The 17,417-nt window shown below is 35.7% G+C and overlaps 1 protein-coding gene across 2 annotated transcripts in view; it reads right to left on the reverse strand.

Moving 5' to 3' along the window:
* Positions 1-11,712, reverse strand: part of GTF2B (general transcription factor IIB) — a 29,470-nt gene extending 17,758 nt beyond the window's left edge. The window contains exons 1-2 of one of the 2 annotated variants that reach the window (XM_054592090.1): positions 11,576-11,712; positions 6,931-7,037 (exon numbers count right to left, since the gene is read on the reverse strand). In XM_054592090.1, coding sequence (XP_054448065.1) covers positions 6,931-7,037; positions 11,576-11,592 — 124 coding nt within the window. In that variant the 5' untranslated portion in view covers positions 11,593-11,712. Of the gene's footprint in view, positions 1-6,930; positions 7,038-9,815; positions 9,869-11,575 lie in introns of those variants that run through there. The other variant, XM_054592091.1, reaches the window with a different exon arrangement.
* Between the last annotated feature and the right edge of the window lie 5,705 nt (positions 11,713-17,417).

Below are 17,417 nucleotides of genomic sequence, written 5' to 3' on the forward strand. Positions count from 1 at the left end.
ATGGCACTTCAGGCTTAAAATCACCCTCTTTCCATAAGTTAACAAAAAGGAGTATTTGTATTTTCAAAATATATATCACTGAAATGTCATACTAAAATTATACTACATATTTTATATATTTATCAACTGATTAACAATTACTAACAATTATGATATGTCTTATAACCTGTCCTTTTTTATCCCCCAGGGGGTGACAGAGATTTATTTTACATTTATACAAAATAAGGAAATTAAACTTGGAGAAATTATGTAACTTGACTAGTTACATAGCTTTTAACTAGAAAAGCCAGGCCTGGACTCAAGGGCCACTGACTCCTAGTTACACACATGAGATCTCTGCTCTACAGGAATCTGCAGGCTAGGTCTGCAGACACGGAAAGTATGAAAACGAGTATTAAACAATCTAAAAATACAGAATATCTTGAAGACTGGTAAACTGTCAAAATCATGGTATAGACTTGTGTTTCTTAATAAGATGTATGGAGCTAGAATTTCTGGAAGAGAAACCTGGAATCTTTTAAAACATACTTTCAAGCTGATTTTTTTAGGTTTCAGTTCCAGCTGATTTTACTTCCTTCTCAAAAAAAAGTTATTTACAGAAGATCTGTATCAACAATCCTATAGGCAGTGAATTTGACATGATTAGTCCCAGCTGATTCTTAATACATTCATGTTTCAGATTCACTGGTATAAACAATACCCAGAATGAGATTAGGAGGGAGAGGTCAAATGGATTTGTTCTCTCTTTCAAGTCTACCTGAACTATTTTCCAGTATTCTCCTTAATTATTCTTAAGAACAATGAAAGAACTCGGTTTTAAATGTTACAAGGAAGTGGCTTTAGAAATGATACCACTAGTTCTAAAGATCCCCTCATTGTGAAATCCTAATTATAAAAGTCATGACAACCAATTTCATGTTGTAGCAGCTATTTCAGCGGGTTACTAACCTAACGTTTTGCTGACTATAAGCCAATATATAAACAATATACAAGGTAAAATTTATACACAAATTATCTATATATGGTTATACTGCCACCTAGTGGTCATTTTTTAATGTGACACAATTACAGTTAGGATTTGGGGAAAAACCCAAAAACAAAAAGAGCTGTTAGAGCCAATAGTTTCATGGTAGAAATGACAAAACTTTGCTTTAAAAATTGGCCCTATTTTATAGATTACTACAAATATCTTACGGAGTACTCTAAGGTAAGATAGCCAATCACAAATCACAACACTTCATGTTTAAAAATCCTACAATTCAAATCAAAGAGGAAAGTCAAAAAACTATTACATGCTAAACAGTGTTCAAATAGCCACAAAATTTTTAAACAACTCAAGTTACAGGGCAGACTAAACACTACACAACCATTTAAATATTGGGAAAGAAAGGAAACAAAAGAAATTAAATGTGTAGTATTTTCCAAACATAGCAGCAGTATCTCCCATCCTCATGCTCTTCTGCAACATGGCTTTGTCACTCTCACATTGTGGTGGAGCCTATTTCTCCACCCCTTCCAATCTGGGTGGGCCCCACGACTTCTCTGACTAATAAAATACAGAAGTGGTCACGTTCCACCGAGAGCCCTTAACTACGCAAGTCCAGCTTTCACTCTTTCAAAACACTTGCTCTTGGGATATTCCTCTTAGAAACCAACCACCATGTATGATTTATGACTACACTGAGACAACTCCTAGGAAGTCCTAGAGGATGACAGATCCATGTGGGGACGCCAAGGAGCACCGAGATACCAGAAACGCAGGTGAAGAGGCTATCATGGAGGTGGATCCTCCAGGTTCAGCCAGTGCCACGTGGAAACTTCCCAGATGAGTCCTTCCCAAATTAGTAACTCATGAAACCATGAGCAAAATAAAATGGTTGTTATAAGACACAAAGTTTTGAGGTAATAAGTCATGTAATTGAAACAGAAATCATTTCCTGAAAGTACGATGTTGCTTTAAGAAAATCCTAAAAACATGTGGCACTGGCTTTGCAACTGAATGGTGGACTTGAAAGATGCTATGAACACAGGGTTGAAGGACAGTGAAAAAAGTGTTATTAAAGACTGGAGAAAAGGTAGTCTATATCATGTAAGATAAATATAATTTTTACATTATAAGTTATTTCATTAAAAAAGGTGATAATAATGCATTCTCCTAGTTGCTGACTTATTTGAGGAGTAAATATATGGCTCTGAAAATGACAGCTGAGTATTACCTAGCCTTGAGTTTGAAATTAAGAGAAGTTAATGACAAGGTATAATAAATTTCAGGCACAAATTAAATACTAATTACAGAGTTGCCCAAAAACAATTCTAAAAGTGTTTCCAGTTTCTAACCTTGATGGGTGATTATTCAATAAATACAGTGTAATCAAAGAAGTTTCAGACAATATAAAAATTTTTTGGCAAATACAATCAATCCATTTTGCCAAGATCATTCATAAGAAAACAGATGATGATGGTACATGTCTGAATTTAAATTCCTATTGACAGCAATATCTCAAATAAGGAAAAAGCCACAAATTTTATGCTTAAAGTAGACTGCAAAATATCTGTTCAGCTTAATTTCTTCCCTGTCTCCGCAACAGAACAAAAGCTTGAATTGAGCTGGCAACAAAGAGCAAATGCCTTTAAACCATCAAGATAATGCAAATCCAATTATATATAATACAATCTAAATTTATTATGAATATATGATAACAATGTTTGTATGTATGTATCTTTAAAATTTAGATTCATGGAGTGTCATGTTCAAATAAGGTATTTTTAACATAATTTGCTTGACAATATATCAGCAAAATAGAACTTTGTCAACAGACTATTGCCTACCTGCTCTTGTCTGGTTATAGAACAGATTCTTTACTTGCAAGACATCTTATTACACATTTAACCACAAATATCTGTGAATGAAGCTACTGTGTATTTTAAAACAGTGTTTGTTACATTTTGTTTATGTCAGAAAAAAACATTACAAAGAGAAACCTCTATAAATATAAAGTTTAATCAGATGATATTTTTTAATATTTAGACTTTATAAGTGAGCCTAGTAGCGTTACTTTTTGTTTTTATTTATTTTTAGAAAGAGGGGAAGGGAGGGAGAAAGAGGGAAACATCAATGTGCCCCTTACTTGGCACCAGGCCTGCAGCCCAGGCATGTGCGCTGACTGGGAATCTAACTGGTGACCCTTTTGTTCACAGGCTGGCATTCAATCCACTGAGCCACACCAGCCAGGGCTAGTTGTAGCTTTATTTAGAATAAAATATAGTAGTTCTGATACTGGTGTTCAGAACTAATAATAAAGCAAAACTAAAAGAAAACTAACTTCAGTTTGATATAGCAAAAAATGCAAGTAAAAATTAAGGATTCCAAGCACAAAAAAGCATATAACCTTGGTGAACTCTATCTTCCTTTTCCAGTTGGTTAATCTTACCCAACTGTTTTGCTGGTCACAGTGGAAATGAAGATGATGGAAGGGCTAGAAATATAATGAAATATTACTACACTACTTCTTTTTAAGTGGCTACAAAAATTAGGAGAGCCATGAAGATGAGATTATATTCAATCTTTTGTCTCTGTCACACTCTTATACATTATCAGTTTGATAATAATACTCTGGAAGAATTAGAATGCTCTCATTTAACTCAGGTGTTAGCAAACATTTTCTGTAAAGGATCATATAATAAACATTGTGGGCTTTGATTCAAGAGATCAACCTGAAGATATTAAATAGGTATTTTTTATAAAAAGAAAAAATCCTCTAATTTTTTATTGATGAAATTAAAAAATAATACAATCATATTAAGTATAATGTTATAATACATATCTACTACTGATAAGAATGGAATTCTCTTTCTGGGGGATAACATTTCACTTAACTGGAATTCATAGTTAGTGGTCCCTACCATCAACATTGATTACAAATGTTCATCTGGCAATGCTGTGTTAATAAGATTTTATGTATTTCAAAAATACCCTTTTCACACAGATAAATACTGCCAATTACTGATATTAATCCACAAGCATGTGATTTTAATTGAGCATATTCATTGCTTTTAAGGTATTTATAGAATTTTATTACATTAATCTGATATTTGCCTTTTATCTTGTCACTACATTATATAGATTAATCACTTCCAACTGAAGGTTTGGTGGAAGCTACTTAATTGCACAATTAAACAGATTTTAAAAGATGAAAATTTCCTTTGAATTTGCATCCAGGTCTGAAAAACACTGATGAAAATACAGTGTGAATCTGGAAATATATCTGCTGCAGATCTGTTTGGGAATGAAGACCTTACTTTTTGTTTTAACTTCGGACATCAGTGAAAGTATATTAAGCACGACATAAAGCAATTTGACATTACTTGTGATTTCAGTGTTAGTTGCCATCAAATTGACTTTATCACAGTGCTTAACATATAGGCACTATTTTGCCTTGCAATTCTACATTGAATTCATTAAGAAATATCAGAAAGTCTGCAGTAACAGCTAATTTCCAAAGCCATTCAGTGTTTAATAGTAGCTGAAGGCAGTACTGATTCAGAAAAATTTCAACATTTCAACTGTGCCCTGAGCTTTAAAAAAAGGGGGGGGCGGGGGGAAGAATTGTAAGGAGACTTTGCTGTTGGTTAAGTAAACAAATTATTGTGTGCTAGGGCAAATCAGGATATTAAATTTCTATTTCTGACAAAAATTCATAGAACTGATGATAGTTATGTCCATGAGATTGAATTAAGTCCACTATTGACCCACTGGATCAATAACAACACATGATAGATTCAAATGTTTTCCACAATGTATCTGCTGATGAAAAAGACAATGAATAACTATAGGGTTTTTTTTTTTTAAACTTTACATTTTTACACTGTCTGTAAATTTGTCCAATTAAGTCCTATGCTCCACATGTATTTTCACCACCATCAGTTCTAGTTCATCATAGTAGATTCCACTACAGGTTGTACTGAATCAGTACTTTTGCAACTACTTTGAAAATATTCTCTCTTCAAAGTCTGTAAACTCTGCACTGACTTCTTGAATAAAGAGCTCAACAGCAACATCTGTCTAGTCATCAGGAGTCTATTTAGCTGCAGTCTTATATTCATTCTTTTATTTTTGTGAAGCATAATTCTGCTGTGATGAGATATTCTACCTTACATTTCTAAATTTTCTTACCATTGCTTCCCTCAGTTGGGAGTACTATGACAGTGCTTTGTCTGGTAATCTCAATGCTTACTGTGTTCTTTCAGCACAGCCAAAGTATCACAGCATAATAAACACAATGCTTCACCATCTAATTCAGTAACAAAATAACTCATAATCCACTATCCTTAAAAGCACATAATTGAAAGTTCATTGTTTTTTATTTTGACATGATGGGTTTGCAACGGTAACAAAAATAAATAAAATGTTGCAGTATGGCAATATGCTTGTCACTCAAAACACTGTGGAGTTTTAACTGTATCAGCTGGGATTTGTAGTGCTCTGAGCAGCAGTATAACATGATGAGAGTAACATGTGGTTTCTGTTTCAATTACTAAATTCTGCTGCTGAATTACGAAAGCAGCAACAGACAATATATAAATGACTGTGATTGCCGTCCAGTAATTATTAATGAGGACTAAAATATAAATTTGATATTTTTATATGCCCAAAATATTATTCTTTAGATTTTTTTCAACCATTTAAAAATGTAAAAGCCATTCTTAGCATGCAGGCCATATAAAAACAAGTCGCGGGTTGTAGTTTGCCAACCTCAGATTCAACTCATTTTATTATAGAAGAATGTAGGCTTGAAATTTGGCTCCCATGTAGACCAAGAAGCTAGACTGCCAGATAACCTGAACTTCAGTTTCCTCATTTCTAAAATGAAGATGTTAGTACTCACCTCACAGATTTCTCTCAGGATAAACTGAGTGAACATGCAAATCATTTAGAACAGTGCCTACTGTACAGTGAGTCCACAAGCTGTAAATATTTTTTGTTGAGTATAATACAATTACAAATAGATTTCAATTCCTATTAGCAACTCTGCATGATTTAAAATTCCCACTGGAGGTCTGAAGCAAGCAGCCTACTTGGATGAATATTACAGATGTCCTCCCAGTAAACACATCCAGAGTATATCAGCATTTTGGTTCTTAAGTATTTCAGACGGCTCTTAGCATTATTCCTTTTCTCAAGTATGGCTGCAACCCTGCCATAAGAATAATTTTTAAATAAACCATGTCTATTCTAAAGTTTTGTTGTATGTCTAGATTACAGAGCAAAAATAAATACATAAAAGTGAAATTTTAAGATGTGATATTTTTGGCACTAACAATTTTACACTAGAACAACATAAATAAATCATTCCATATATGCAAACGAAATCACAACAAATTTTTTTTTTTTACTAAAAGGCCTTGGATATGATGCGATACAGACATATACTCTGAAGTAAATCATATTTAAAACCCACAAAAGTTAGATTGCATCTATTATTTCATATGAATGAGTGCCATCCCACTGTCCTCAAAGTCCCATCAAATACGGGGAAGGCGGGGCAGGGGCTGGGTGGAGATGGGCAAAGGGAGGGGGTGGGAATGGGGACACCTGTAACAGCATCAAAAAAAAAGAAAAAAGAATTCAGGAGACTGAGGGCCCTTTTTTTTTTTTTTTTGGTGTGGATTAGCTATATCAATTTGATGTTCCCTCCTACCCAACATTATAAAACATAAGCATCTGAACTGACAGTAAAATATGGTATCTCTGAATGATTTTACTTTTTCTTGTTTTTTTCCCCCAATTTTTTTTTGTTTGTTTCACAATAAATATAAATTACCTATAGGGGAGAACAGTCAAAATGTATTCACTAAAAGATAGTTTGGAAAATACACAAAAGCAAAGTATCCAAAATCGTAATTTTAGTTAAAACCATAATAACTGCTTACCTACAACCAGGCCACATTCAGGACAGATCATATCACCAGCTCTGTAGTCCTCCACTAAAATTGCATCTGGATGGTTTGGACATGTGACTCTTGGAAGAGCATCCAAACTGAATGGGAAAAAAAGGTATTTTTAAATATTCTCCCAACCAACATGCAACAATGTAGTCTTTGAAAAAGGAGAATTTTGAACACTTTTCCAATATTATATATTTATACTACATTTAAGCTAAAATTTCAAAGTGAACATCCCAGTTAAATTACTTTAAATTCTAGGTAGTTGTTAATGGGTAGATTTCACTGAAATTATTTTTTTTAAGAGCAGTTACTGATTTGCAGACATGAAGTAAAAACTTAAATAGATAACAAGGTGTTTTTTTCTCTGAACAGGCTACCAAGTTTTTTAAAAATAGTGATTAGCATAAAAATGGTTAGCTACCATAATAACCTATGACATTTACCAATAACCATCCAGTGTGTGCCCCTTGCCACTTATTTCTCTGGTCAGAGAATAAATTTTAAGTCTGTGTTTTTCGACTTACTAATTACCTTAGTAATAGATTTGGAACAGTACACTAAACCTAATAGGTATATAAATGAGGGTAGTAGATGTGGCTTTCCTTAAGACCTGATGATTTCATTTAGTGCAGAATTGAGTTTGTTAGCAATCAAGAAATGGTTTTTAAAGCTGCCTTTTAATATATTTGTGATATTAATAATTTGCTCAATTACCATATTTTGAAAATAAAGCAGTTTGGGAAAGACACATTAGCCTTAAATGACATGACAGAATCAGTTTCAAAAAGCAGCAAAGATAATTTAGCATAGACTTAGTCACTATTTCTGGAGGTATCACCTCACAACCACAAATGTTTGGTATCACTGAAAATAAATTGTCTTTAAAAGTTCGCTTGAGACAGGAAAACCTTATGCTATACAATAATGCTGAACGATAATAAAGACACAGAAAAAAAAAGAACCAATCATAATTCAGAGATTTTATATTCAGAAAAGCTGACTTTCAATGAAAAAACCGTTGATAAACTGTTAACAACATGCAAGAACTCAAAGAATATCACTTCCATGAGCCCTTTCCTATGACTTTACTGGAGGCTGAGTTTTACACACCCAATATGGCAGGAAAGACATCAATGTAAAGATTTGTGATGAGCCAACTTTAGACACAGAACTTATATAAAGGCTGTATGTTCTGAAGATCCAGATAAAATACAACTATAAGAGAATGAGGACCTAGGCAAAAAAAATATTAACATTTTTAAGTACTCATATTAGTGATAGCATAGATATTGTTATTCTGAGAATGTTTTCTGTATTACATGGAATAAAGCAAATGTTTAATTATGGAAAAAATTCACTTGCAGTAATGCAGTAAAAGGTTATGTTATGGTCATCACAAATATACATCTAAAAGACAACATTACACATGTAAATAGGTGTTTATGGTTCTGGATAAAGTTTCTCATGCAAATACAATTCAGAAGATTAACTCTCAACATAAAAGGCAATTCCCAATGGAAAGCTGAAACAATAATCCATAGTCCCAAAATTTATATATTCAAGGTAACCAGAACATATGTTGATCTTTTCATTGAAGAAATGGGGTTATGGTGTTGGCTTTATATTCACGCTTATGCCACAAATTCCTATAGAAAAATATTTTAAGAAATTACGATAAATATTAAGAAAGTGAAAATTATGAAAAGCTATGTTGAAATACCAGAAAATGTTAGCAGAGTAATAGTGATTACAAATGCATAAAATGAGTAGCCAGGTGGCACACGGCATTCAAAGAAATGGATTGATGGGTTTTGTACTCTTAAAAGGCAGGCAGAGTATCATGTAGTGTGTGTGTATATATAAATGATATAGGAACATCACAAAAATATGCTAAATGAAAAAGGTAGGAATTTTATACAAAACTGGAAGAAGTATGAACTACAGGTATATGCAAAAACATGGATGAATATCAAAATGCTGATAAAAGAAACTAGACAGATGAACACACATGTTATTTACAGAAAACTTAAAGTGGACAAAACAAATCTATGGTGTTAGAAATCAGGATGTGGTAATGACTAAGTGGTTTTTGATTTCTTAACCTGGGTGGTAGGTCTGTTTGTATGTTCTCTTTGTAACTGAGCTGTGCACTTAAAAATCTGTGCTAATTTCATAAAAAAAAGGTAAAAAACACACAGTGTTTACATTAGACTACTTTTGTGGGGGAGCGATGATTAGAACTATATGCATGTATTTGCTAAAGCACAGACCTACTGGGAGAAAACACCAAGAAACTGGTTACAATTGCCTTGCGGGAGAATTAGATGGCTGGAAGCTAGGGAAGAAGGCAGAGTGCTTTTCACTTTTTTCTTTGCTTTTCTGCAATTTGTGTTACCTATCCAAAATAAAATGAAATCATGTTAGTCACCTTTTAATCAAATTACCCATGAGAGTAATACAGAAGAGAAACCACAAGGTGGGGTTGTAGAGAAAGTAGGGCAAAAACAATAGGGAAAGAATGTAGGGAGTAATCACCCCCAACATTAAAACAATTGACACAACCTAAGAAGCCAGATAATCCCAATCTCATTTTATAGCTAAAATTTACTGGGTGCCTACTGTGGGCCTAGTGTTATATATGCATTATTAATCTTTGAAGCAACCTGCAAGAAAGGCATTATTATCTCCACGTTAAACATTATTCTCAGAGAATGATTTGCCTGAAATCACAGAATAAGTGGTAGAACTTAAATAGGAAATCAGAACATTTGTACTCTTCTCTGTGCACACACTACGCACTTTCACAGCCTAGTAACTGTACATCTTCCTCAAGGGAAAAAACAGCTAAAGGTAGAAATACTAACATTCACCTTTATTCTCACTGGCAGAAAAATTCAAGGGCTGAACAACTGCAATAACACTTAGAACTGGACATGTCTAGAAAAAATTCAAAAAAAATTTTTTTTATTAAACAAATGAAGACAATAAAGGCACACAAAGTAAAGTGCACTTATTGGGTGAAGAATTTACCAAGTGAATTTTCTACACTTACACCATAACATATCTTACAAATACAACTTCCTGTCCTCTTATAGGTAAAAGCTGTGCCAAATATACCCACCTTTCAGATCTCCTGCCATGAGAGACCTAAATCGTATTTAGAGTGCTTCTGGGAAGCTGAAGTTTTCCATTTACCTACAAGGAAACCTACCTGACACAGCCACGCCCAGACAGAACGATTGAGCACTCAATCACAGAATTAGAATCAGTAAACAAAATGTCATTGATGTATTTAATAGTTATTTTCAAACAGAAGGGGAACCGTCCAGTCAAGGAACATATATAAAGGACCCATGGAGGAAGCTCAGAGGGGAAGGACTTAGGGTGGGAAGTGAGCGTGGGTGGGGCAGGGGAAAGTGGTGGCGGTGGTCGCGGGAAAATGGAGACAAATGTATTTGAACAATACAAAAAGTGCAACTGAAAAGAAAAGTTATTTTCAAATAGCCTATTTCCATTAGCTAAAGCTGCCCCACTGCTCCCAATTTTAATAAATACAGTAACATAAAATAGTAAATCTCAGGAGTTACCAGAAAGGGCTTGGACTTCTCCAGCTTACTATTTGTGATAAAGACTTCCATTGGGAACCCAACTACAGATTGTAACAAGTTCAAAAATTTATCCCAGAGTTGCCTTCTAAAAGCTATACAAACTAGTTTGATACTTTCACTATATTATGAGTTAACTAGAGAACAATTGTGTGATAACCAGAAATAGACATATGTCTCTGTACACTATTCTAACACTAATTTTGGAAAAGCCGATATTGGCATGACTCAGTCTACACAGGCAAAAATACTATACCTCCCTCGTAGTGCTAATGAGAAATACAATTAGGATCTGCAAGCATTTTGCAGGTCACAGGACTAAAGGCTGTCTCTCTACGGGCACTATATGCATTTCCTATAGATGTGAGTACAGAGCATTTTAAAAATATACCACAGTGACTGCCCAGCATATGTCAGTCATTTTCTGCAGGCAACACTTTCTTCAGGAAAACGCAGGCGACAACCTTCGTAAAAAACCTCTCTTAGAAGGGAACTTACTGAATTTTCAGAAATGCCCAACTTTCATTCAGAGGACCTTTGGGACGGTGATCCGTGTCCTTCAGGCTTACCAATACTGACGCCCCTAACTTTCTAGCTGTCAGCTACACGGCGACCTGGAACTAACCCTTTCCCGCTCTTAGGAAAGGAGGACTCACCGGCCCCTCTGGCTGATGGAAGCGTAGATGGAAAAACAAACGTAGAAAAAAGTAATAAGAAAAGAAGGCAGTTGAAATAGCTCCGCAAAAGACGAGAAGCCAGGGGCTGACGACACACGGACCCCCACAGGGTGGTGCCTGGATGAGACAGCGATCTAAGACCCTGGGGCGGTAACACCGACGGTACAGTAACCCCTGCGACATCCCTGACAGCCCCGCCGTTTGGCAGTGCCTTTGTCCGTTTCGGCCGGACATACTAACCAGCTCTCCCTGTATCTCCGGGGCGCTCTGATCGATGAAGCAGCCTCGGTGGCCGCCTGGCATGCCCCGCCCGCCCCTCAGCAAGCCAAGATCGGCCGGAATACTAACCGGCTGGTAGACGCCATCTTCACTGCCACCAGAGGTCCAGCAGGAACGAAGAACAACAACAGCGCGCGCACACACACACACAAACACACACGCACACACACAGAGATAAAGACAACAGGAAGAGCTTCTGGCGACGAGACGCGCTGAGCCGGGGCTTTATAGGCAAGTCACTCACGCAGTCGTAATAGGACGCGGCTACGGGTCGGGAGAGGGGCCAAGAAAAGCATGGCACGTGCTTTGCGTTTTCTTACATTCCTAATCCGTTTCTGTAATTTGCTATGTTGCTGGATGAATCAGCTGAACTACCCAGGAAAACTTTCAAAGGAACCCTGCCAAAGGGCTGCCCCAGAGAGACCGTAACTGGACTGAGTTAAAATACAAAGGCAATCTTAGCCTGGTGTTGGAGGCGAAGCCCACATCCCCGAGGGCTAACGTCCCCCCTCTTCACCCGGAAGTGAGTTACTCCAGTTGGGCTGCAACTTTTGCTTGCCTAGAGGGCTAATTCCACTAAGGAATTTGGAATGAAAAGAGAAATTTACTTAGGTCAGTTAGGACAGGTGTCGATTCAGGCTCTGTCATCAACTAGCAAGCCATGTCTTCTGGGCACATCCCTCCTGCCTTCGGTGCAAAGGGGAATGGTATCTGCCTTGCTTACCCTTTTAGGATGGGCAGGAGGTTAAACAAAACGATGAGCAAGCCCTCTGCGCCCGCTGAGGCGGAAAGATGTTTGGGCCCTAACCTGATTTCCTCCCCATGGCCTTCGCAATTGTGTCTGATAGTTGAAGTGTAGAGAATTTAGCAAAACAGATACCACAGATCTATTAATTAGCAGAGCTAACGTCAAAATAGTAATAGTAATACTAATAAAAAGAACACTACCACGTCGCTGCAAACAAACCACCCTTGACCCTGTGGAGATCCAAGGAGAGACGGTGCTCCCGGTTTCTATGGGGAAAGGGACTTAGAATATAGTAGCTGCTTTGTTCGTGGGGGCATGGGACTTAAATGATGCCACTGATTTTTTTTTTTTTTTCTTGAAAGGTGGGAAAGACTCACTTCCTTGGAAAGAAAAAGTAGGGTGAGACACAGGAATTAGGAACTAAATCAGGATGGCGATGAGAGGGCTTTTTAATTTTTTTCCAGTCTTCCAATCTGTTTAAAAACTATACTACTGGGGGAGGGAATGTTCTCCCTTAATATTTGGAAAAGCTTCAAAAATGGCAATTAATTTCATCTGTGGCAAGGGCAACCAGGAACCAGGACCGGGCTTGCGGGTTGCTCCACCCCAATCAAGAAGGAAGCTGCCATAGGTAGTAGAGCACCTTGGTTTGGGAGAAGAAGGAGAGGAGGAGGGCGACTGGGCACCTGTGGAGAATCAGGAATAAGGACCTACCAACCGATGGATTCATGGTAGGCATTCGATAATGTTTGTGGAAGGAAGAAACCATCACAGAAATTGACACCCCAGAGGAAGGAAGCTGGGTAACCAGTTAATTTACTGCTGCCCCACCTGCAGAGTCATCTATCTGTCATAACCTAATTAGGGTTTCCTTTATATTAAAATAAAAGCAACTTAGGTAGAACATTCCTTTTCCTTTGTTAGTGCAGCACTGGCAATTTATAAAGCATTTTCATCAACATTTTCCCTATTTAATCTCTATATCTAATCCTGAGATTAACACACACACACACACACCTGCCTGGGGTTTTATCACCTAGGAATCAGTGACCTGGACTGGCATTTACCAGAACTTCTAGTTTGTTAGTATCATCATTTTTATTTAACTTAATTATGTGAATTAATTAAAACATTTAATTAAATCAATTATTTCAATTAATTCATCTAATGTAACAAATTTTTATTTCATTATTTTATTTTTAATTTATATTTACTTTTTTTCAATTACCATTTACATTCGGCATTATTCTGTATTAGTTTCAGATGTAAAAATTGATTTTAAAAATTTATATAATTACTGTGAAGTCACGATTAGATGTGCTAAAGTTCTTATAAACTGTAAAATGCTTTACATGCCTAATAAATGATTTTTTAAAAGTTTATGACCCATTTAGCTGTATCCTTTTTTAAAAAAATTATTGAAGTATAGAATTCACCTGTTTAGAAGTCAATGCTTTTTAGAAATTTTACCAAGTTGGGCAACCATACCCACGATCCAGTTTTAACATATTTCCATCATCCCAACGAGGTCACTCAGGTCACACAGAGTGAACGCCCGTTCCACTTCCAGTCTCCGGAACCACTTCCCTACTGTCAGGATCTATAGATTTGCTTTTTCTGGACTTTCCATATAAATGGAATCTTACGATAGATATATTGTGTTTTGTGTCTGGCTTCTTTCCCCTGACATAATATCGTAGAGATTCATTAGATTTATCTTGTGGCCTCACTTTTAGAAACACTGATATCTAAGTGTCTTATAAGAGTGTCTGTATGGTGATGTTAGAAAAGAGGACAATTGCCTAACCTAAGCAAGGTTTGACAAACATTTGCTTGGAAATTATATAGCATATTCTGCTGGGCTAGGAAAAACAAAGGAGTCGGTGAAATATATAACCAGGTCCGACTTGGACTCTTTTGGAGATGGGATGAAATGTCTAGAATATTATACAAGATTTATATGTCTGGTGGCTAAGGAGCCATATGCGTTAATTCCAGAAATGTGAGGGTTTTAATGTTTTTCAGTTTTTTAAATCATGTATGAAGTTCAAACACACTAAACTAAACATTAATAGAGAATAATATAATGAATCTTTGTGTATCTATCGTTCTAATGAAACAATATCAAGATTTTGTTACATTTGTTTCATGGGTCCTTTATATCTCTACTTTTCTCCTTTTGCTGAAGTATATTAAAAGCAAATCCTATATATTGCCTTCACCCATACATACTTTAATGTACATTTCTGAAAAATAAGGACTTTTCAAGCTTTTTAATATAGCATTATAATACAGACCACCTTACCAAGGGTATCTTTACACACGAAGTTTGCAGTTGGTGATTATCCTGGGTCTGCTTCTTGGTGTTTGGTTTCATCAGGCAGCAGAGTAAGACCCTGTTGAAGGTGGCAAGAAGCCAGGAAGGGAGAAGGGAGGGCGCCACGTGGAGCTGCAAGAACTAGTTGAGTTCTTGAAGGCAAACCTAAGGTCCAGGGGCATTAGGCCCTCTGTCAGGCACCTCACATTTATTATCTTATCTAATTATTCACTATCTTGTCAGGCAAGTATTATTATTCTCCTTCTACAGGTTTAGCAAGGTTGAATAGGTAAATTGCCCAGGTTCACACAACAAGTTAGAGGTGGAGGTAGAGTTCAAAGTGAGGAATGACTGATTAAACTTTCCCACTTCCATGCTTGCCTGCTCTGGAGCGGTTATTGCAAAACTGTATTTTTAGGCCCAAATTACTATTCCCTGGGAAATACAGATTGGCATTCACTATCATTTTGATGCTTTAATAACAGCTATAAAGCTTTGTTAAATTCAGGTAGAAATAGTAATAAGAATAACGATAATAATAGTAGCAAACATTCATATAGTACTTACTATGTGCCAAGCACTGTTTTAAGACTTTGTACATTAACCTATTTAACACTTCCAACAACTCCATGATTTGGATGCTATTATTGTCCCCATTTTATGGGTGGAAAAATTGAGGTACAGAGTGGTTAAGTAACTAGCTTGAAGTCATACATCCAGTAAATGACAGATGGGGGCTTTGAACCCTAGCAATGTGGCTCCAGAATCAATGAAGTAAACTTCCTAATAGAAACTCAATATATAAAAATTCATATTTACAGATTCTAAGATCAAGGAATGGATTCAACAAGTAGTGGGCCTGCAGCATTCGTGTGGGCTTCATTTTAGGGGGCAGCTGTGCTCTAAAATATTCTGGCCAGCTGTCCACATAAGGACACTTGTGTTTGTCAGGTCATGTGCTACCTAAACTGAAATGCGCCCAGCTCATATCTATTGCTAAAAGTACTTGCATATGTCATCCTGAACCTAACTTTCCCATTTGTTTGTTTGTTAATTTATTTGAAATAAAGCTTTGATTCACCAGTATTGGTGGCTTGTTTTCCATTTAAGAATATATCCAGTTTTTTACTGAGAAAAGCCAGAAACTTTTTGGAAGTGCTAGAAAGTAGAATATAGAATAAATAAATAGAAAGTATTAACTGTCAATTATCTCTTTACAGAATCAGAGAGGAAGACTGATACAAATTAATTCACTTTTAATTCAATGTTCAGCAAGCAGTAGTTTTCTTTTAAATTTCTAAATTACTCTGATAAAACAAAACAAGTAATTCTAAAGGGTTTATATTTTAGCTTGTGACTTTTTAAATTAATATTTTTTTCCAAAAAGATGCCATTTGGCATTAAGTGTGTGACTTCAAAAGTTAAGCTGCATAATTTAGCATTGTTTCATTTTCTGTCTCAAAGCTAATAATTTTCCCCAAATAACAATTTTTTCATTCTACAATAAAAAACATGGGGGGTGGACAATATATGAGACTATAATTTCCTTAAAATATTTTTCAGTATGTTTATTTTATTGTAGATAAAATTTGCTTTTAAAATCCTATTAATGTTTTTCAAATGCCCTGATGAACTATTGGGGGAAATGAGAACATGAAATTTGTTCATATTTATGTGACTTGTTACTTGGCACTTTCTTAAAGACTCAATTTCAACATTAGATGTTTGTTATTTCCATTAAAATCACATGCTAAAATCTTATTGTATAAAATATGTACCTACTTTTAAATAGTCTCACATTATTTGAATATGAAAGTGAAACTCTGATACTATTAATTATAAAGCATGACCACATGAAGAGAACATAAAATTGCTTCTCTCATTACAGTCATGAATTGCTCAGAGTGTTATAAATTGATACAAACCTTTTAGAAAGCAATCTGGCAATACTTCACGAAAGGTTTAGTTGTTAAAGCCTCTTGAGCCAGTAAACCCCTTCTGAGAACCAGAGTAAGAACGTAATCTAGAAGATAGGATACTGTGTTCACAAAGATATCCATTGTAATGTTATTTATAATAACATAAAATTAGAAACAAGAAAAATTCTAAAGCAGAAAGATTGTAACTTTGGTTATAATGTTTTAAGACAGGAAGCAGCCTACACTTTTGAAATAAGAGAATGATATACAAAAAGTCCCTAAAATCTTAGTGCAGTTCAGGTGCTGAAATCAACCCATATGCCAAGGACCTTTTCTAAACAATGCTCTGCTGGGACTGAATCTGTTACTTTGGGTGCTTGGAAGTTAACTGTAGTGACCTCATAGAGGACTGAAGCATCCTAATTTTCTTTGGACCTTTGTGACTAACCCTTTACACACAAAAGACACCCAATGAATGTTGGTTTGTGTGTGTTATTGGTGGATTGAAAGAGAGCCTATATTTTGATGTAGTCCTATTTATTTATTTTTTTTCTTTTGTTTCCCTTGCCAGGGGAGATGTATCCGATAAGATATTGCTATGAGCAATGTCCAAGATTTTGCTGCCTATATTTTCTTCTACTATTTTTATGGTTTTGGGTTTAACGTTTAAGCCTTTGATCCATTTTTAAATTTACCCTTGTGTGTGGTGTAAGAAGATGACCTAGTTTCATTTTTCTTCATGTATCTGTCCAATTTTCTCAACACCATTTATTGAATAAACTATCTTTAGCCCATTCTGTGTGCTTGCTTCCCCTGTCAAATACTGATTGACTCTAAAGGTGCAGGTTTATTTTTGGGCTCTCTATTCTGCTCCATTGGTCTATGTGTCTGTTTTTATGCCAGTACCATGCTGTTTTGATTACTATG

This window comes from Pteronotus mesoamericanus, unplaced genomic scaffold (genome assembly GCF_021234165.1).
Source record: "Pteronotus mesoamericanus isolate MK-2021 breed Mesoamerican mustached bat unplaced genomic scaffold, CSHL_Meso_final scaffold_31, whole genome shotgun sequence".
NCBI lineage: Eukaryota > Metazoa > Chordata > Mammalia > Chiroptera > Mormoopidae > Pteronotus > Pteronotus mesoamericanus.